At 44.9% G+C, this 21,106-nt stretch overlaps 1 protein-coding gene across 6 annotated transcripts in view; it reads left to right on the forward strand.

Moving 5' to 3' along the window:
* The window catches only part of LOC143839167 (calpain-13-like), a 132,238-nt gene that overhangs the window by 30,517 nt on the left and 80,615 nt on the right, over positions 1 to 21,106 (forward strand). For 5 of the 6 annotated variants that reach the window (XR_013231656.1, XR_013231652.1, XM_077341002.1 and 2 more), the window contains exons 3-4: positions 8,583 to 8,652; positions 11,958 to 12,076. Coding sequence is in view for 4 of the 6 variants with exons in the window: in XM_077341002.1 (XP_077197117.1) it covers positions 8,583 to 8,652; positions 11,958 to 12,076 (189 nt within the window). In the remaining 2 variants the exon portion in view is untranslated. Of the gene's footprint in view, positions 1 to 8,582; positions 8,653 to 11,838; positions 12,077 to 13,796; positions 13,961 to 21,106 lie in introns of those variants that run through there. The other variant, XM_077341003.1, reaches the window with a different exon arrangement.

Below are 21,106 nucleotides of genomic sequence, written 5' to 3' on the forward strand. Positions count from 1 at the left end.
TATTCCTTCTATATACTATGTTTCCATCCAGTATAGGAACATGGTTCAGTCCTCTTGCCTGTAACCGATGCTGGTACCCATCCTGTACATGTCTGTATCTGCACACTCTCCCCTGCTTGCAGGGCTAGAAGGGACATGGCCCATTGTCACTGAAAGCCCTTCAATTTTTGCAGAACTGGGTGTTAAAGCTCTTGATTTGGCTGTAGAATATTGTGTAAAAGCCTTCCCATAAGGAGTTGTGTGGGGGCATATTCTGGACCTGAAGCAGGTAAGTTCCTCAGGTTGAGCAAGGCAGATGGGTGTTGAGGGCTTCCTGCTTTTCAGGCCCCCATTGGCACAGTGCATCATTTTCCAGCAGGGGTTGCAGAGGTGCAGTCAGACTTGATTCATTTGGTATATATTGGGCCAGGTATTGTATGATACCTGAGATTCTCTGAAGGCCTTTTTTTGTCTATAGGTGGAGGTATCATGTTGACAGACTTTACTTTGTCAACATCTGGCCTGATGCCATCTTTGGAAAACTCATGGTCCATTTACTTGACCTCTTTTACCAGAATGGCTTATTGGCTATTGGCAGGTAAAACTGGACAAAGATCAGTATAAGTATGTACCTTTAACACCTCATTGGGAAGATGCCACTTTATTTCAGCAGAAAAAAAATATTAGCAATGAATGAACAAATATTCGTTGTGACTGGTGTGTTTGGGTTTTTGAAAAAAAGTTTTTAAAGGGAAAGGGGCTTTTCAGGAGCATGAACACAACAGTTCATTGGCTGTTCTGTTGCATTGACGACCAAGGGCTGGAAGAAGCGTGGAAAAATATTGCTTCCTTTGTTGCAATTCCAGCGAGACCGGAAACCTGTGGGGAATGAATACAATGCTACTGGGACTTCAATATTCCACTAAAATAAAGGTATGTGGAATGACAAAATTCCACTATTTAATATAGCGTTTCTGCATGCTGAAAACATTCAGCAAAATTAGTCCTTGTGCGGAAAGCCCCAGAGAATTGTTGCCTCAACACTGCTTTATTAAAATCATTAGCAGATAAGCCTGTGGTATGCTAAATACAACGGGCTCTAGCCACCCCCCCTCCCGGCGGCGGGGGGAGATTACTGTAGAAGCAGCAGTGGGCTGGCAGCGTGTTCAACAGTGTGGGCAGGCTCCGTAGCAGGAGCAGGTGGTGCCGGTGACTCAGAGCAGGCGGGGCAGCCAGCTCTGAACAGCGTTGGGCAGGGAGGTGTCTGCTGCCACCTTCCTGGGTGGTGCAGCGTCTGCAGGAGGGGCAGGTCGGTTGGTCCGGGTTTCAGCCAACCGGATGTGTTATCATCAGGGGGCTGGGGAGGGTCTTGGGCACATTGAGAGACAGGCTATGAGCGCATGGGGCTGGCTGCTCAGCAGGGCCATGGGCAGATCGGCCTCTGCAGTTGGGCAGTCTTCACATGTGCGGCATGCTCGGGCTGGAGTTCTGCGTGGTTAGAGGCACACCCTGAGCATGGAGGGCCAGCATGTGGCTGGCAGGATGGGGTGGTGGGTCTCCGCTGTTGCCATGGCGCCTTCCATGCTTGTGGCGGTCAGGCTGGGGTCTTCTTTGAGGTGGGCAGAGTGGGGGCCTGAGTGTGTGTCAGTGGTAGGCAGGTCAGTAGGCGCTGCCACTGGGCCATCACTAGTGGGGCCAGGGTGTCCTGTGGCGTGGGTGGATCGGCGGAGACCCGCAGACGTGCTGGGTTGGGCAGCCAGGCACATGTTTGAGGCGAGTTGTGAGTGGCTGGTGACAGAGGGCAGGAGCTGTCGGGGCCGGATCAATTTACTGGCCACACCCTGATTGTCCCTATTCCAACTCAGACACCCCAGACATGCTCCACCCCCAGGCCAGTTTCACAAATATCAAGAGGAACTATGGATAAGATAAGATATGTGTGAAGACAAATCCATAGTGAACCATTTTTCTTCTGTGTGATCACTAGTCTACTGACCCAAGGAGTAGGCTTTGTAATTTTGTGATGATGCCTTATGCTTTTTGTCTGAGCTCAGTGACAAAATCATCTATCATAGCAGCCTCATTATATTTTAATTGCCAGAACTGGAATCTTTGAAACACAGGGTTCTTTATGGGTTCACAGTAGGTTTGGAAAGCTTGCAAATTATTGCAAACTTCAAGGGCTTTGTCTCCTATGCTGTGAAGCAAGACTGCAGTTTTGAAATCCTCAGGGTCTTTTTTGATCTTAGTGACTGCAAGGTACAGTTTCAACTCTTGTTCCCATCTTCTCCCCTAAATTTCCCACAAAGAATGTCTAATGGAGGCTTGAAATGCTTCATTGCTTTATAAGGGATACAATGTGAATTCATCCCCTTCAATGCTGGAGGCCCAAAAGAGATATAGACCAGCTTCTGACACCATGTCATGCCCGCCCCCCTTTGACAGTGGATTTCCTGGTCAGGCACCCCTGCTCAGGTCCATTCATCAGAGACACCAGCCATTTGTTTACAAGGAGACAGCTCCAACCACCACCTTCATACAAACCGTAATCTGAAAACAAGAACTCTTCCCAACAGGGCCAAACTATTAGAGAAGGGGCAGACTGTTCCATTACATGAATACTCATACACGGTAAATATATCACAATAGTAATCATTTTCAACTGTATTTTCCTGTGTGTACAAGGTGATACAATTGTAAATGATTGCTATAGCACAATATCCAGCCATGTGCGGATGCAGCCTTTGTTTCTCAAGAGCATTTCCTGACCTGCTGGGCAGTCCTAGTGAGTGGGTTGGGGATAGGGATGTAGAACATCTGTTGGTTCCCCTTGCATCCCATTTACCAGTTGTGAATAAAGTCCCGACTTCTCACTGACTTGTTCCATAGTTTGTTGATCTGTTTGTGGATGTTTAGCAGGTTGTTTCCTTGTATTGCTAACTACCCCTGCAGTACAGCAAAAATAACCTTTTGTGCATCCCTGACGGAGCTACACTAACTCTGCTCTCTGTTCAACAGATTATTGTTTAAAACAGACAATTCAATCATTTACAAATCATATAAACCAGTCATCAATAACTGCTGTGTTTCAATATAATCCTGCTCTTTGATGTTTGTCTAAGAAGCTCTTAGCTAATGGCTGCTGATCAATTTGAATCAGCAGCATTTGGGGTCATATGGAGTTTTGCGAAAACCTGATCCAAATTGCTTCAGCAGGTGCCTGGTGCTGCTCGAGACGAACCAAACAGAGTGATTGGGTGACATTTGATTTCCACCTTCAAACATGGTAGATTTGACCATCAAACATATCTGTGGCAATACAGGGCAGCAAGAAGTAATGTTGGGATTTTATTAGCTCATTGGCCTTTAAAAAGCTGCTTGACCTGGAGGCACTGGAAGGTGATAAAGCGGGCTGTTTTTGGGAAAGCCTATCTGCCAGTCATAGTAGCCAATGGGGGGGGGGGGGAGTTGAATTTCATCTGATGATTTCTGTCTACCAAGTTACGAACTCTGTATTGTTGCCAGCTCCACAGGAAGCTCATCTAATTTATTTTTCTGTCTTTATCCACCGTTTGTGACAGAAAGCAGGGGCCCAAGCAGCCTTTATGATGTTTTTCCATGGGGTGAATTCATAGAGAAGACTGAGCATGACTATTATAGCTTTGACACTTAAGGGCCATATTCATGTATTATACAATGGTATAATACATTAGCAACAATAAAGCTAGTGGTGGTGACAGCATTCCAGTTGAACTATTCAAAATCTTAAAGGACGATGCAGTAAAAGTGCTACACTCAATATGCCAGCAAATTTGGAAAACTCAACAATGGCCACAGGATTGGAAAAGGTCAGTTTACATTCCAATCCCAAAGAAGGGCAATGCCAAAGAATGTTCAAACTACCGCACCATTGCACTAATTTCTCATGCTAGCAAAGTTATGCTCAAAATCCTACAAGCTAGGCTCCAGCAATATGTGGACCGAGAACTTCCAGAAGTACAGGCAGGATTTCGAAGAAGCAGAGGAACTAGAGATCAAATTGCCAACATACGCTGGATCATGGAGAAAGCTAGGGAGTACCAGAAGAACGTCTACTTCTGCTTCATTGACTATGCTAAAGCCTTTGATTGTGTGGAGCACAACAAACTGTGGCAAGTTCTTAAAGAGATGGGAATACCAGAACATCTTATTTGTCTTTTGAGAAATTTATATGCAGGTCAAGAAGCAACAGTGAGAACTGAACATGGAATCACTGATTGGTTCAAAATTGAGAAAGGAGTTCGGCAAGGCTGTATACTGTCGCCTTGCCTATTTAACTTGTATGCAGAGCACATCATGAGAAATGCGGGATTAGAGGAGTCACAAATTGGGATCAAGATTGCAGGGAGAAATATCAACAACCTCAGATATGCAGATGATACCACTCTAATGGCAGAAAGTGAAGAGGAACTAAGAGCCTGTTGATGCGGGTGAAGGAGGAGAGTGCAAAGGTTGGCTTGAAACTCAACATCAAGAAAACAAAGATCATGGCATCCGGCCCTCTCAATTCCTGGCAAATAGATGGGGAAGAAATGGAGATAGTGACAGATTTTATTTTCCTGGGCTCCAAGATCACTGCAGATGGGGACTGCAGCAAAGAAATTAAAAGACGCTTGCTCTTGGGGAGGAAAGCTATGGCAAATCTAGACAGCATTCTAAAAAGCAGAGACATCACCCTGCCAACAAAAGTGCGTTTAGTCAAGGCTATGGTCTTCCCAGTTGCAATGTATGGCTGCGAAAGTTGGACCATAAGGAAGGCCGAGCGTCAAAGAATTGAGGCTTTTGAACTCTGGTGCTGGAGAAGACTCTTGCGAGTCCCTTGGACTGCAAGGCGAACAAACCGGTCAGTCCTAGAGGAGATCAACCCTGACTGCTCTTTAGAAGGCCAGATCCTGAAGATGAAACTCAAATACTTTGGCCACCTCATGAGAAGGAAGGACTCCCTGGAGAAGAGCCTAATGCTGGGAGCGATCGAGGGCAAAAGAAGAAGGGGACGACAGAGAATGAGGTGGATGGATGGAGTCACTGAAGCAGTAGGTACAAACTTAAATGGACTCCGAGGAATGGTGGAGGACAGGAAGGCCTGGAGGATCATTGTCCATGGGGTCGCGATGGGTCGGACACGACTTCGCACATAACAACAACAACAACAACAAATAATACATTATGGCATTACATCATATATTATGCTATATAATTAAACATCAACAATTACCAAACATGGTGCTTAGCAAAGTGGTGTTAACCTTTCCTTGCCTCCCCTGTCAAATCTTCCCTCCCCATAGTCAGTCTTTGCAGCTCAACTGCATGTTTGAAGATCCAAAAACTAATCACCAGCATGACATGTGGTTTGGGCCTAAAGCCCTACATATGAGCATTTCACATAGCCAACATCCCTAACTGTGAGATTAACAACATTTGAGGTCAATGGTACCTTTAAGACCAACAAAGATTTAGTCAAGGCTTGAGCTTTGGTGTACCTGCACACTTCCTAAGACAATGGAACAGAGATCATAAAAGTACAGATATAAGGAGAAAGTTAATTAGGAGCAAATTAGTAAATGGCATCACAATATCCCAAATATGCAGTATGATATCAGTTATTTGGGTTCCATTGTAGTTCACAAAAACATTGGGGGAATAAAAATTTTAAGGTTAGTGATTAATGGCAGACACTTTCCCAGTTGTGAAAAGAAGTAACTAAAAGAAACTTGTTGCTAGTCCTAACCATCTCCATCAATAAACTTGGAAGGGTATCACTCTGTTTAGGAATCTACTGCAAATCACTCAAAGCAGGAACCTGCCATGTTAGCCAGACATCCCTGGTAAATGAGAGAACTAGCAAGTCATGGCAGTTGACTTTATTCCATCTCTGTGCTGCATGTTATAGGGAAAGTTTAGCAAACTCCCACGGGATTCCTTGACAATCAAAACCAGGGGAAAATTTATTCTCTCTCCAGGCTGTGTCCTTGGAAATGAAAGCTGACTTCAGTGGGATGAGAGCTGTGTCCTTTTAAAGGGCATCATGCTACAGATGCTGAAATACAGAGAGTGGCAACAAAACACGGCATGTCTTTCGTAGACATCAATTACTCCTGAAATCTACATCTAATTCAATCAGATGAATAGGCAGTGACACCTCTCTTATGAAGCAGTCCCAGGCAGGAAATGTTGTTTCCATTTCATTAAGCTTATTGAATACAAGCAAACAAATGGACTTTTATTTCAGGAATATTTAGTGGGTAGGGCCTCAGGGCACAACACCCTAGTGACCATCATAAAAAACACATCAGGTCTTTACTTGATAGTACCGACAACAGGAAAACAGCTTCCAGTCATGCTGGGAAAGAGCTCTTCTGTGTGACAAAAGAATAGTGTGACAAAAGAATTGTTACTCAGCCGTGCCCCAACTATCGGCAACCATGTCCCAAAGTGCTCAGAAGATACAGGCTAGCACATATGGCCTTTATAGGCAGTGCTTTCCACAGTACATGAGTCAAATGTAAATCTATTGGTTACTTGGGGGTGAAAGTGGACATGATCCACAGTATCTTTGTTGTTATACTTTGAACCTTGAATAGGGGCAATTCCACACCTGTTAAATGTAGTGAAATGCTTACCTTAGGTATTCATTTTATTCTGGCTATTCCACATGACATCATCAACATCCAGTGTCCAGGCAGCAAACTGCTTGCTACATCCTCCATTTTAAAGTGCTAGCTGGGGAATCACATAAAGTGGATTCCCCAATCTAAAAAACACAAGCTACAGGAGAGCAATCAGCAGGCCACCAACCAAAAAAATGTCTGGAGGTGAAGAAGTGCTACCTCTGCCTCCTTGTAATTTTCCCCAAAGTTGTAACACAAAGCATGCCTCTCTAAAGACTCCCCCTCCCCAAAAATAATCAGGAACAAGATTTTTTTTTTTTAAGTATCAAGACTCACGATTCCATAAGGCAGCAGTCCACGACCTTTTTGTTGCCGCGGACCGCTGCCACAGGGCGTTGAGAGAGGGCGATCCAGGTCCTGCGCATGCGCAGCAGCACCAGCGCAAATGCGGGACCTGCCACGCATGCTCGTTTGTGTCCGGTGGGGCCGCAAATGCGCACACACTGCAGTTTTGCACATGCGCATTTGCGCCGATGGCGTGTTGCCGGCCGCACTTCACTCTCCCCCCTCTCCCAAAGCAAGAAGCTTGCCGGGCCACAAGCTAATTGGCCACTTTGGCGGCCAATTTGCTTGCGGCCTGGCGAGCTTCTCACTGCGGAGGGGGGCGGGGAGAGGGAGCCGCAGCCCGGTGCTGAGGCCTTCGCGGCCTGGCACCGGGACACGGCCCGGGGGTTGGGGACCACTACCATAAGGGATGGCATTCAAAAAGCACTAGCCATCTATGATTAGATGCAGAGGCGTTTAAACGGAGAAGTATTTATTTTAAAAAAATAGCAGGCATCATGGGCCCTTTAAAACATGGAGAAAAGGGATTGGTTGCCAGAATTGATTGACAGACAGAAGAGAGTCACGTATAAAGCACGTTGCTCTCTTCTGCCATTTCCAGGAGCACTTGTGGAGAGTAAGAAGCGCAAAAAGGCGGCAGACAAGAGCGAGACAGCAAGAAGGTGTGGAATGGTCGGGAGGCGCAATAATGTTTAGCACTATGCAATCCAGCTGGTGTAATTCTATTTTTGATAATGTGCGGAAATGCCTTAGCTATTTGCCCAAGTGGGGATTCAGTTGGGAAAGTCCAGTAATCTCAAAGCTAATAAACAGACACATCAATAAACAAACATATAAGTTACTAATCTGTTCCATTTTATGATACGATATCATGTCAGATCATAAAAGAAAACTTGGGATCTACTGAATCTCAGTGTTATCACTGTCTGAATTAATGTTAACACAGACATATGAGTAAGTGTGCGGCTGTCTGCTTTTCCTGAAATAACTGGTTGCTTTGACTCCAACGGTGTAACAAGGAAGTCTGTCCCTGATAGGCTGGGCGCCAGTTCAAAGAATTCCTAGTTCCTGGTTGCAAGATTTATTTTTTTTAAGGTGACTGTGCTCCACAATCCACACTTCTCTCAGCAGAGATTTGCCTCATTCTGTGAGAGGTTGATGCTGTCTCGTTTCAGCTCGACTCGGCATCCCCTCCCCCCACCTGTTCGCTCACGCCCAACCTCGAGCAAATGGGTTTCTGTTTCAAGTTGGTGTGTCGGGGGGGGGGGGAGCACAAAGACTCAGGTTCAAATTGATCTGAATTCAGCAGGATCAAAAGCAGGAAAAAAAGCTCCGTGCAGATTCAGACCTAGAAATTGTTTGAAAATTAGGATCTTAAAAACAGTTGTAAGAAGTGTGGGAATTAGGATTTGTGAGGGAAGGAAGATTTATCTTTCAAGTTAATAAAAGGTTTTTTGTATGTCTACATGGAACCTTTCTAGTTCTGGAATTTCAGTACAAAACAAAATTTCTCAGGGAGTAGTACAAATTACATTCACTGAAGGAATATAATAGGGAAGTATAGGCTACTATTAAATGTGAAAATCATGTTCTCTTTTTCCTTTTTTCAAGGACATGGTAGAAAACCCCGAATTAATTCTGGATGGCGTGAGCAGGTTTGATATTCTCCAAGGGATAATAGGTGAGATCAACGTTTTCTTTGCCATTGACTAGCCTTTGGTGGACAGTTATGCTCTTTCTTCCTATCATATTTAAAGGCTACAGGTAGCTACTTATTGCTAACACACAATAACATTTGTGCATTGTTTATTTTAAAACAATTTACTAATCCCCTTTCCAATAGCTTAGCATGGTTTCAATTTCTTCTTGCCCCTTTTTTTCAACAAGTTCTTTTGCAAATATTTTAGTATTCAGATAATCAAAGCCTTATTCTTATTATTTAATATTGTAATCATTGCTGTCATTGTTATTGTTGATAACAAAAACTTAGATCTTTATCACTTGGCAGAACTATTCTTACACTGTGATGCATATAATTAGGAGGGCTGGAATAATGCCTTTTGGCCAGATTCTGCCATCCCTGTACAGTGTACACATTAGAATGCCTGAACCAAGGCTACACATGTAGAGAATTTCTGATGAAGACAAAGAGTTCAGGAGCAAGCATGCCTAATGGCTGCAATCCTGACACCCACCCATACCCATGGTCTCTGTACGTACCAGATGCTTTGAATAGGGCTACTGCATTACTGACTATGGCACATGATCCAGGACATACAAAGTGATGAACTTTTAAGTTCCATTTTGGGAAGCAAGCCCTCACTATGAGAAAGATGAACAAATTCCCAGGTTTGGCAACACAGTAGAAAAGCTTGCAGAGTATCTACTTGTAGTAGAGAGAGTGCAGTTCAGAACAGGAAAATCTATGATGTGTGAAGGAAAGGTTTTGTTGTTCTTAAAGAGTTTTGAGAGATCTGAAAGGAGACAAGATGGCTTGGCTAATCCAGAAGGCATGGGCAAGGGGGGGGGACCTGCATAGGGAGGGCAGTGTTTGTTACATGATCGTGAAAAAGCAGAGAAAGGGAAGAAAGAGAAGTGAGAGAAAAGCTAAAGGGAATACAATGTACTGGAGAACACGAAGGGAGATAGGAAGGAGGCCGTGCTATGGGAAATGGGGCAGCAAGGGTTCATATGGTCACAGTGATGGAAGAGAAAATTATTCCAGCCTGCTGAAGAGCAAGTGAATGCAAGCGAGCACCAGGAAAGAGAAAATTGAAATTGTCTACATGAGAGATGACCTGGATATGCAAAAGGTTTATAGCTGCTGAGGCAGACAAGGAAAGGCAGGTTTTAAAAAGAGAGGTGGAGATATTTAGTAATAGACTGAATGTGGGAGAAGAATGAAAAACAAAGTCAGAGATAACGTTACTCTTAGGCTCTGGCGAGGCAAGGAAGATAAGAGCATTTCCAACAGGGATCCAAAAATTATGTGGAAAGGATGGGTCTGGTGGATGCTGAGCGGTCTGTCGTGTCCATCTTCCATTTGACATGTTGCTAGGACATTCAGGGGAATGGACGCCAGCAAGGCAAGCTGTGATAAAAAGAACTAGACAGGAGGAATGGAAAAGGAGGCCTGTGAGTCATCACAACACTGTCTGCTCTCTAAGAACTCTGGTTCCCCGGCAGATCTCAAGTCCTTTCTTCCTTGCACAGGGAGGGCCAATGCCTGGGAGACCTGTGAAAGACTCTACTCTAAACCCCAACAGCAGCATCAGAAGCTGCAATCAGGTTGCAGAAGAACAGCAGGAGGCAATGGCTGATTAACTGTTTCCCTTCCTTCCAGTTTCTGCTCACAGTCACTTTGGGGTTTTCCCCTTCCTGCAAAGGAAAAGATAGGAGGGAACCATATTTTTTTTTACCTGCAATTCAGAAAGGACAGTGGGGTATTTGAACTGAGAGAAGACCAGGAAAAGAGAGGGGGAAATTGATTTCCTGCTGTTCTCCCACTACTGATTGAAGATTTCAGTGCTGCTGGAATGGGGGGGGGGCACAGGAACACATAGCCTGATAATATTCATACAACTCCCACACATAGTCTGGGTTGGCTGGAATATCCAGAGGGGGCTTGCAAACAGGGACAGACTGTAGTGATGTAGTGGTTAAGAGTGTTGGCTTTTAATATGACAAGTCAGGTTTGATTCCCTGCTCCCCCACAAGCAGCCAGCTGGGTGACCTTGGGCTCTCCACAACACTGATAAAGCTGTTCTGACCAAACAGTGATATCAGGGCTCTCAGCCTCACCTACCTCACAGGGTGTCTGTTGTGGGGAGAGGAAAGGGAAGGCGACTGTAAGCTGCTTTGAGCCTCCTTTGGGCAGTATATAAAAACCAACTTCTTCACTTGAGCAGACATTACTATATCTATATAATTACTAAATTATCTGAGTCAGAAAATAGTGGGAGGCATTCATTAAAAAGTGCTATCTGATAGCTAAGAGATGAGGACAGACCTATCCACTGCAGGTGGACTCAGGTTTCCAACCCAGTCTCAAGCAGAGGAACATTGAAAGGGGATAATTAACAGAGTTGTTCTTGCCTGCAGATTCTCCCCTGAAAATGACCCCAAAGGCCATGGTAGCCCATTGTTAGTACTTAATTTAAAATAGTGATGTACTGCTTTTAAAGAACCAACTAACCACAGGAGCCATAAGAACAGTCCTTCAAGACAAGGTAGACAGTGTCATAAAAGGTCCAGTCCATGAAAGATAGCCTAAACATGTTAGCTTCAGTTGATAGCAACCCTGATCCACAAACTTGGCTCTGAGGCTGAAAAACCAACCTTGCAGGGGGAAACGTAGGAGAAAATAAACAAATCAGGGAAGAAGAAGAGCTGTTTTATTGTACCTCACATTTTGCTACCTGAAGGACTCTCAAAATGACTTACAATCAGCTACCTTTCCTCCTCCACGACAGACACTGTGTGAAGTAGGTGAGGCGGAGAGAGCTCTGAGAGAGCTGTGACTGAGCCAAGGTCACTCAGCTGGCTGTATGTGGAGGAGGAGTGGGGAATTACAACCATTTCTCCAGATTAGATACTGCTGCTTTTAATCACTGGCTCACAAGCAATCCTTCCCACTTCTCTTTGGCAAACCCCTTACCCTTTATTAGCATTTGTTCAGTACAAACTTATAGCTAGAAACCTATTCCCTGCATTTTATAACAGGTGACTGGAAAATTCTCATAGTATGACTGTATCATGATCACTGAAGTCCTGGGGAGGGTTTGGCCTGGTGCCCTCAAATGGATTGGTCAGGCAATGAGTACAGTTACTCATTAAATCTATTTTTTCCTAGTCTGCAAAGGTTGGATTCCGTCAGGAAGGGATCAGATTTCTTTAGAGTTCCTTGTTAGAAATGCTTCCATTTCTCCTTCTGGGACTGAGTGCAAAACTGGGAATAATAACATTTAATCTCTTATCTTCTTGGAGCTGATTGCTGGTTTCTAGCGGCTCTGGGCTCTTTGACTGTGCAGCAGCGATTCCTGGAAAATGTTGTTCCAAAAGACCAAGACTTCAGACGCAGTTATGCAGGAATTTTTCATTTTCGGGTATGTAATGCTTGTTGTTATAGTATGATTTGGAATTATATGTCCAGCCAAAATCTCAGAAGTGCTGTTGTTTTATTCACTTTGATATCCTTTATCCTATCCTGTCTCAAAGATCTAAACGACAAAGCCGCTGTGCCTAGCTTTACCTTATTTGCACACTAAATGATTCAGGAGACCAAAAAGAAAGCCAGCATAGGGTAGTGGTTGAGAGTGGCAGCCTCTAATCTGTAGAACCAGGTTTGATGACTAAGAGGTGATATGATAATCATCTTCAAATACTTGAAAGGCTGTCATATAGAACAGTGGTCCCCAACCCCTGGTAGATCAGTCGGTACCAGGCCGCGGCTCCACCTCATCCACCTCCATGGCTGCTGCCACGAGGGCTGCCCTGCCACTCTGCTGCCGGCTCACCTTTGGTGCTCTCCAGTGGCCGCCATTGCTGGGATTCCCCCTCGGCGTGGCACTGCACAGCTGCTGCTGGCAGCGCCCTCCAGTGGGCGGCGGGAAGTCAGGGGCTCAGCAAGTGTAGCAGGGGCTCAGGTGGCAGCAGCGGCGGCAGCCCTCAGCAAAAGACTACCCCCCACCCCCGGGCATCAGTAAAATTGTCAAATGTCAACCGGTCCCCGGTGATATAAAGGTTGGGGACCACTGATATAGAAGATGGGGCAGAGTTGTTTTCTGTTGCCCCCAAAGGGTTGGACCAGAACCAATGGGTTGAAATTACTTCAAAAGAATTTTCGGCTAAACGTCTGGAAGACATTCCTGACAGAGTGGTTCTCAGTGGAACAGGCTCCCTCAGGAGGTGGTGGGTTCTCCTTCTTTGGAAGTTTTTAAGCAGAGGCTAGATAGCCATCTGACAGAAATGCTGATTTTATGAACTTAGGCAGATTGTGAGTGGGTGGGAAGGAAGGGATGTGCCAGTGTTTGTCTCTTGTTGCTCTTCCTTACATACTCAGGGGGTGTTTCCGCACAAGGACCAATGTTGCCAATTGGTCCCACAAAGCGGAAATGCTATTTTTAAAAGTGCAATCTCAGCGTTACGCATACCTGCTTTTTTAGTAGAATCCAGTAGCATTTCATTAGTTTCCCACAGGTTTCCGGTCTTGCAAAAATCGCTAGCCAGGAAGCGATTTTTCCTGTGCTTTGTCCCGCCCCTGGCCGTCAGTCAAATGAACAGCCAATGGGCGGATGGTATCATGCTCTGGGAAAGCCCCTTTCCCTTTAAGAAAAGTTTAAAAAAAAACAACAACACATGTTGCAACGAATATGCGTTAATTCGTTGCCACGGAGAGCCCCATTTAGCTGGCAGCTGGCATGTGAGCTGGCGATTCATCGTTGCCACGCTCCCCCAAGTGAAAAGAAAAATCCCCTCTCCCTGCACGGGCGCGATTTTCGGCCAAAAATTAAGGGAACTGGCAAACGGGGCTGTGTTGTGCTTGGGGACTTAGGGGAGCTTTAAAGCATTTCTGTGGAGGGACTGTAGCCGGAGAAGCCTCGCTGGGTGAATGAAGGCTTGCCGGTTCGTTGCTTTCTGCTCGCTCCGAGAAAAAAAAATGGCGATCACTTCGCCGGAAGTTCAGAGGAGAGAGCCAGGGGGAGGGACTTGGCTGGAACCGCAACAATGGGAATGCACAGGTCTTTTTTGCTACTGTTGTAGATTGTTTGCAAGAATGTAGCACTTTTCGGAGGGTGAATCCATTTTTCCCGATTTCTCTTTAAGCGCTACAACGAATCGCTTTTTGCGGGACTGTTTCAGGAGTGTGGCAGATTGTGTGTGACATTTTGCGGAACTGCAAATTAGTAGCATTTACAATTTGCAACCCTTCTGCTACTTTGAAGTCGTGTTGAATGGACCAGGGAATTGCTGATCACAATTGTTGGATGGTAGGTGAATGTCCTCCAGGCCAAGCTGGATTCTGGAAATTTGGGGGGGGGGGGGCGGGGGGGATCACTTGGGCATGAAATTGGGGTCACTGTGGACGGGCAGGTAGTTTAGAGTTCCTGCATTGTGCAGGGGGTTGAACTAGATGGAGGTCTATTCTATGCTTCTTTACTTCTCCACATACAGCCAACTGGCCAGTCATCCCGTTGTTCCTCTTGGGGCTGTCCTTGCAGAGCCATTATTTTAGAGATCTCTCAGCCCCACCTACCTCACAGGGTATCTGTTGGGGAAATGTTTTTGTAAGCTGCTTTGGAACTCCTTCAAGTAGTGGAAAGTGGAATACAAGAAGCCATCTCTTATTTTCTTCTTATATGTATTCATTTCTAGTAATATAAGGTTTTCTAATACGGTTTCTAATTTGAAAGAGTCAGTCTAAGGAATTCCTTCTCTTCAGCTTCACAAGCATTATTTAAGAGCAATTCTGGCATTCTTCTAAAAATGTTATTATGGAATTTGGAAGTATTTCCCTCATCCATATCAGCAGCTCAGTATATCTGGTTCTACTTTTTTGTCTGACAATGAAATCAAACTAAACCCTCAGAACCCACGGGGAAAATACCCTTAATCAAACATCCTTGTATGTAATGTACTTAAACTATCTTTTCAAAGTTGCTACTAACACAGCACAGCTTAGCAATTAGTTCAAATGCTACTTTTAAGAGAATGCATCTTTCCCCCTCCACAAAGAGATAAAACAAAATTCTTTTTCAGTAGGGGGCCTGTCATTTCATATTTCAAAAGATTTTTGTGAACTGAAAGTGAGATTGTAACAGCCGTATAAACTAAAATTGATGCGAGTCCACCTGATGGGGCTAAATCTAGCCTTAGGTGGCTAGAACAGAAGAGAATTCTGGGAAATGGTGCTTGTTTTGTAAAATCCACTCCCTATCCCCACATCTGTGCTGGCCGCACCCTGATTGGCCCATATTCAAATGCAGACATCCCGAACACGCTCCTCCCACTGGGGCGTTTCACAAATATATAGAGGATCAGGATTTATCCAGTGGTAACTGGAGTCACTGAAGCAGTCGGTGCGAACTTAAATGGACTCCGGAGAATGATAGAGGACAGGAAGGCCTGGAGAACAACAACAAACACTGTAATGTGCATGAAACTCACAATAGGACAGTTGCCTCCTCCCAGAATGATGCTGCCAGGTCAAACTTAATACCCTGAATCTTGGGACAAACTTAATTTAGTAATAACTGATCATTGCCCTAATGAACTCCTAGCCTTTTTACTTTTTCCACTGGGTTGTCTCTTAGGCAATCCTGTCCTGTCTCAAAGATCTAACCAACAAAGCTGTGGTGCCTAGCTTCTCCTTACCTGCACACGTCCAGTAGCATTTCAGAGACTGAAAAGATTTTTCAGGGTAGTGATGCCAGTCTCCAGGTGGGGCCTGGGGACTCTCCAGACTTGGAGTTCACCCCTTGGAGGGTGGACTCTATGGCCTTGTATCCCACTAAAGTCCTTGTTGTAACTGACTGGCTTAAGCAGAGCCATCTGAAACTCAACCCCTCCCAGATGGAAGTCCTATCACTGGGTTGGAAGGGACCAGGTGAGGAAGTGCAACTGTCCTGCCTTAAACGGTCTACTGCTGTGTAATCTGCTAGAAATTTGGGAGTGATCTTTGACACCTTCCTGTCAATGGAGGCACAGGTCACTACAGTGGCTCAGCTGGCATTTTATCTTCACCAGGCAAAGCTACTAGAGCCCTACCTTGTCCAGAACACCTAGCCACAGTGATTCATGTGATGCTCACCTATAGACTGGATTTCTGTAATGCGCTCTACATGGGCCTTCCTTCGACGCTGATCTGGAAACTGCAACAGGTCCAGAATGCAGCAACACAACTCCTTACTCGTACATCAAGGAACAGCTACATCCGACCCATCTTGAGGCAGCTGCACTGGTTCCCAGTTGAATTCCGAATCTGCTTTAAGATATTGGTGTTAACCTTTAAGTCCATACACAGTCAGGGCCTGGTGTACTTGAGGGACTACTTGGCTGACGTTCTCCCCAGAGGACCTTAAGATGATCCAATACAAACTGGTAATCCCTCTCCCCAAAGAAGTATATGTGGCTTCAACCAGGGGCAGGGCCTTTTCAGTCCTGGCCCCAACCTGTGGGAATGAGCTCCTGGAAGAGCTAAGGGCCCTGACAGAAATGGGTCAGTTCCACAGGGCCTGTAAGGTGGAGCTCTTCTGCCAGGCATTTGGTTGGGGCTGATGAACAGCAAAACACTGTGATTAAGCATCATTTGGGCCCCGTTTATATAGATATCCCCTCTCCCTGAAAACTGAAACAGTTTGGGTATACAGTTGATATGACTAATATGACTGTTTTTAAGACGGTTTTAAAGTTTTAAAATTATATGTAAAATTCTATTTTAATGACTATTTTATAAAGGATGCTGGAATACCCCCCAAGCCAGCACACTGGGAGGGGTGGGGTATAAATGGAAACATTTAAAAATTAAAAAATAGTCATTAGGCTCTACTTCCAAATTTCCAGGATCTGGAAGCCCTACCCACCCCTGTTGGCCAGGGGGACCTGGCAACCCTATTTTTTAGGATATAGGCTTTTGAGAGTCAACACTTCCTTTATCTGATTAAAGGTGGAGAAGAGATCCTTGAGTCTTTATAATCCTAATCAGAAGGTAGGGGGGATATTGCAAAGATGGGGCTCAGAGTGCAAAGGTACAATGCACATTGCAATCAGCTTGATTAGAGAAGAGGAGAAATGTTTAGAGGCAGAAAATTGGCATGTGTAATGAGATAAGAATCCTGAGTCCATTTTCAGCCCTGTGAAGTCCATGGCTTTGCTGTTTTATTTCAAAATTATTTCCAAATCCCTCCTACCTTTTGACTGGGAAATAAAACGCAACTCAAGGATCGCCATTCTGACTTGTATCTAACAGAGGGAGCTTTGATTCTTGTTGGCATCTAAGGAGCTGCTGGACTCTAGTCTTGCTGTTCTACTGCAGACCAAAATGGCTGCTCTCTGAAGTGGCATTCAAAATGGCTTGGCAAGATGATGAGGTTCCCCTCCCCCTGCCTCCCCACAGCTGAAAATTGCCCTGTTTCAACCTGCAGACACAAAGCACTGGATTCCCACCACCCTAGATCTGGTCAGTCCTGAGAGGCTGGCTTAGGAAACCTCACTCATTGTTGGATGTCTCAAGCCATACACCCAACTTCATAAGCTTTGGACTTGGTCTCAGACTGTGAGTCTGGATCCCAAAGTGGATTGTGGCTCTCTGACATGTCAACCGCAAGCCCAGGAGAGAGGAGGTAAAACATGGTAAGCAGGGAGGCTTGATAGCATATTTAGTGTTACCTCCATATGATGTGTGGAATTACCTTGAAATACAGCCTGTCAATCAGTAGTATTATGTACTTGTGAATGCTACACATGAACAATAAATACAAATGTGCTAAGTATGAGATTCTTATAGTGGGGAGGGGGAAAGTTGCATGAACTATGTGCAAGTGTGTCCCAGGAGTACATCAAGTTTAGAAGTGGGTCCCACTTCAAAAAGTTTGAGAGCAACTGCCTTCAACCAATAACCCCCACTATTCCTGTCTGCAGAACACCACGGGTACCACCTGCCCAGAGCAGTGTCTCTGGAGCTGCCCTGCAGATCAGTTGAAAAAGAGGTCACAGTGGCCAAGTGAAGCTCCTCAAAAGCACAAAGCAGAACTCCTAAGCTACAGTGCATAAAATATCACAGGTGCCTGAACATCCCCACCCCCACCCCTTTTCATATGAATGTGCTAAAACTCCCAAGTCTGTTATGTTCAAGCAGCCCTTAAAGCAAAATGCAACTTTTACGCTAAAAAGCCTAGGCCCACCACTGTGAAAGTGACCCCCAGGCCCCCTTCTACATTATCAAGCTAAAAGCCCAGACCTGCTGCTGTAAAAGCAGCCCTGAAGGGAATTATGAATGATCTTCTGAGCTATAAAGTGCAGACCTGCTGCTAAAAACAGCCCTTGTGCAATCCACGTGGCATCTGAGCAGAAAAGCCTGGGCCGGAAGAAGCCATCCCTTTGGTATGGAGCAAATGCATCTTCTCAGCAGGCCTGCTGTTGAAAGCATCCCTTAACACATACCTGTCAGCTGAACAAATATTATCTCCAAGTGTGTGCACAAGATCAATCAACCAGGAGTGACATGGATGACCAAGGCTGTAGTTTCCACTGACTTACGAATGCTGGCAAAGAGTTGCAGTGGCTGTTCTCATGCTCCCTCCCTTGTCTTCCACAACCATTCAAAGCTGGCCTTGGAAAGCGGAGCTACTGAGTACCCCCAACAATTTGGGGGGTAGTTGAATGGACTGAAGAGAACAGGGGAGGGCAGGGATGTCTGTTCCTCAAGCAAAACTCCTGCTTGCTGTTTTGAGGATCCAACTCAGTGTGACTAATAAGCTTTAAAAACAAATTAGCTTCCTGGTAGACAGCTGTGTTGATCTGAAGCTGCAGGACAAAGGTTGAGTCCAGTGCCATTGGACTCAGACACTGTTCTGCTGCTTCAGTCCAGCGTGGCTACTTACCTGATTCTATCTTCACGAAAGGCAACACTTCAACCTGCATGGCATGGAAACTTTTATTGTAACTGAAGAAGTGAGTGTGGACACGAAAGCTTAACAAAACTTTGTTGGTCTTAAAGGTTCCACTGGACTCAAGTTTTAGCTTTCTGCCAATCAAATACAATTATAGATGAAACAACCTTGATTATTTTTATTCATTTGAAGAAAGACTTTGCTTTGATGGCTCAGATAAACCAAAACTTGCCTTTCTAGTTCTTGCAGTGCAAAATTTAAACTTGGCTTCCTGAATCTCTTTTAAAGTTAAATTAACTGGAAGCTTTGGAATGTTAGAAAAAAATATCAAATGCTCCTTTATACTGCTACTTCAATACAGTTCTTTTGGCTGATGGCCCTTGAGGGTACCAAGCCCAAAGAACGATATTGATCTTGTACCTGTGATCCCACAAGAATCCTTCTTTGAAAGTCATGACTGGATGACGAGAGCTGTTTCTTGATGGCATTTTGAAATAAAACTAGATTCTATAGTCATAAAGTTGATGCCTCTTAGAGCAAGATTCTCAAACTTTATCATAACAAATTATCTCAATCAAGGAAGTATAATGATGACAAAAATCCCCAACAGTCTGTAAACATATGTTTCAAGGCAAGCTGACCATTAGTTCTTTATTAGTTGATTTATAGACCAGCCCCCTCAGCAACTGGACTTAAATCAATGGATAAAAATACCCAGAAACAGATTAAAACATCCTAAACATTGAAAACTATCAGACAAAGCCCCGTCCCCCCCCCACCCATCTTCAGTCTGGAAAAGGAAGGAGCTTATACTTTAAGACGTTTTTAGCTTGTGTTGCTCCAGTCAAGGACTAAAAGTGTAGTTTCTCATCCCTGATTGTGTCTGTGGAAATCCACCTTTCATTTCTGGGGCTCAAAGAAAAGGGCTTCTCCCAGACAGTTTACACTGCAACAAATAGGTGCTTTTTGCTCTTTTGCTCTGTAAAAGATGGTTTCCTCGAGCAAACATTTTTTTTTGGGGGGGGGGGGAGGACGACCCACCTGACTTTACTGAATCACTGCTTTTTTCCATCAGTCTGCAAAACCTACTGAGACCTGCCTGTCAGGTGACCTATCAGTCACTTTGGGAATAATAGCAAGTATGGATTTGGGCATGATCTGCCATGAGTGCCACTGCCACTTTGCCGTGTTCTTCCTCCCAGGGGCCAGAGGTGAAGATGGGGTTGTCATTAGCATGACTCTTTCTCATCAAGGCTGAGGAGTAATTATTTCTGAATGGGAAGTTGGAGGATTATGCAGCCAAGAGGGTAGCCACACTACAAGTGTTACTTTAAACTGCCTGGACATGGTGGCTGATTTTGCTCTATTGCATTATGTCAACAGCAGCATAGTTTAAGGATAAGAAACTGGCTGTGCCTTCATAAGCAGAGTTATACCCTTCTCAGTCTATGGGAGAGCCTCTTGTGGCGTAGAGTGGTAAGGCAGCAGACATGCAGTCTGAAGATGTGCCCATGAGGCTGGGAGTTCAATCCCAGCAGCCGGCTCAAGGTTGACTCAGCCTTCCATCCTTCCGAGGTCGGTAAAATGAGTACCCAGCTTGCTGGGGGGTAAACGGTAATGACTGGGGAAGGCACTGGCAAACCACCCCGTATTGAGTCTGCCATGAAAACGCTAGAGGGCGTCACCCCAAGGGTCAGACATGACTTGGTGCTTGCACAGGGGATACCTTTACGTTTACCTTTACCAGTCTATGGGCTTAAAAAATAGTGTAACTCTGCTTAGAGCAGCCCTGTGAGCCTATGATTGTTCAGTTCTTACTTGTCCTTTTTGTGTCCCCCCGGGCCAGGAATTGATAGTCATTCGCAGCCGAGTATATCCCTGTCACTTTCCCTTTTTATCTGTAGGACAGCAGCTTTGGAGATTCTGCCCCACAGTGTTAGCAAAGTCATGCCACACTACATTAGCTTGCTAATGACTGCAGAAATGGCTCCTTTGGTTGTCCCCAATGAATCCTCTCTTTGCCTGTTTTCTTGAAATACTTAATCAGCTGTATTTGTTAGATGAACACCTGTACTAGCCAGCTGCTTAAGTGGCCAGTAGAATCCTTTTCATCCATCAAAAAAGAGATAATAGCCCAAGGCAACCTTATCTTGCTGCAGGTTACTTTATCTATACAGTTCATAACAATGTTTGATGGTATTTTTAATGCAGCAGGATCATGAAGGGTAGCAATGGAAGGATTTGGTAGAGTCCACATGGAAGATTTACATGCCCTTTTCCAGGAGGGGAAAGAATGTTTGCATTTTAATTTATTTATTTTACTGTTTGTAGCTATTTCTGCCTTTCCTAAGGGTCAGTGCTCATGGGCATAATCCAATGAAGTTCAGCACTCTTCCTCTCCATCACACTGGCTCATAGATCATAGAATCGTAGAATCATAGAGTTGGAAGGGACCTCCTGGGTCATCTAGTTCAACCCCCTGCACTATGTAGGACACTCACAACCCTGTCACTCATCCACTGTAAC

The sequence above is a fragment of the Paroedura picta genome, chromosome 1 (assembly GCF_049243985.1).
Source record: "Paroedura picta isolate Pp20150507F chromosome 1, Ppicta_v3.0, whole genome shotgun sequence".
Lineage (NCBI taxonomy): Eukaryota > Metazoa > Chordata > Lepidosauria > Squamata > Gekkonidae > Paroedura > Paroedura picta.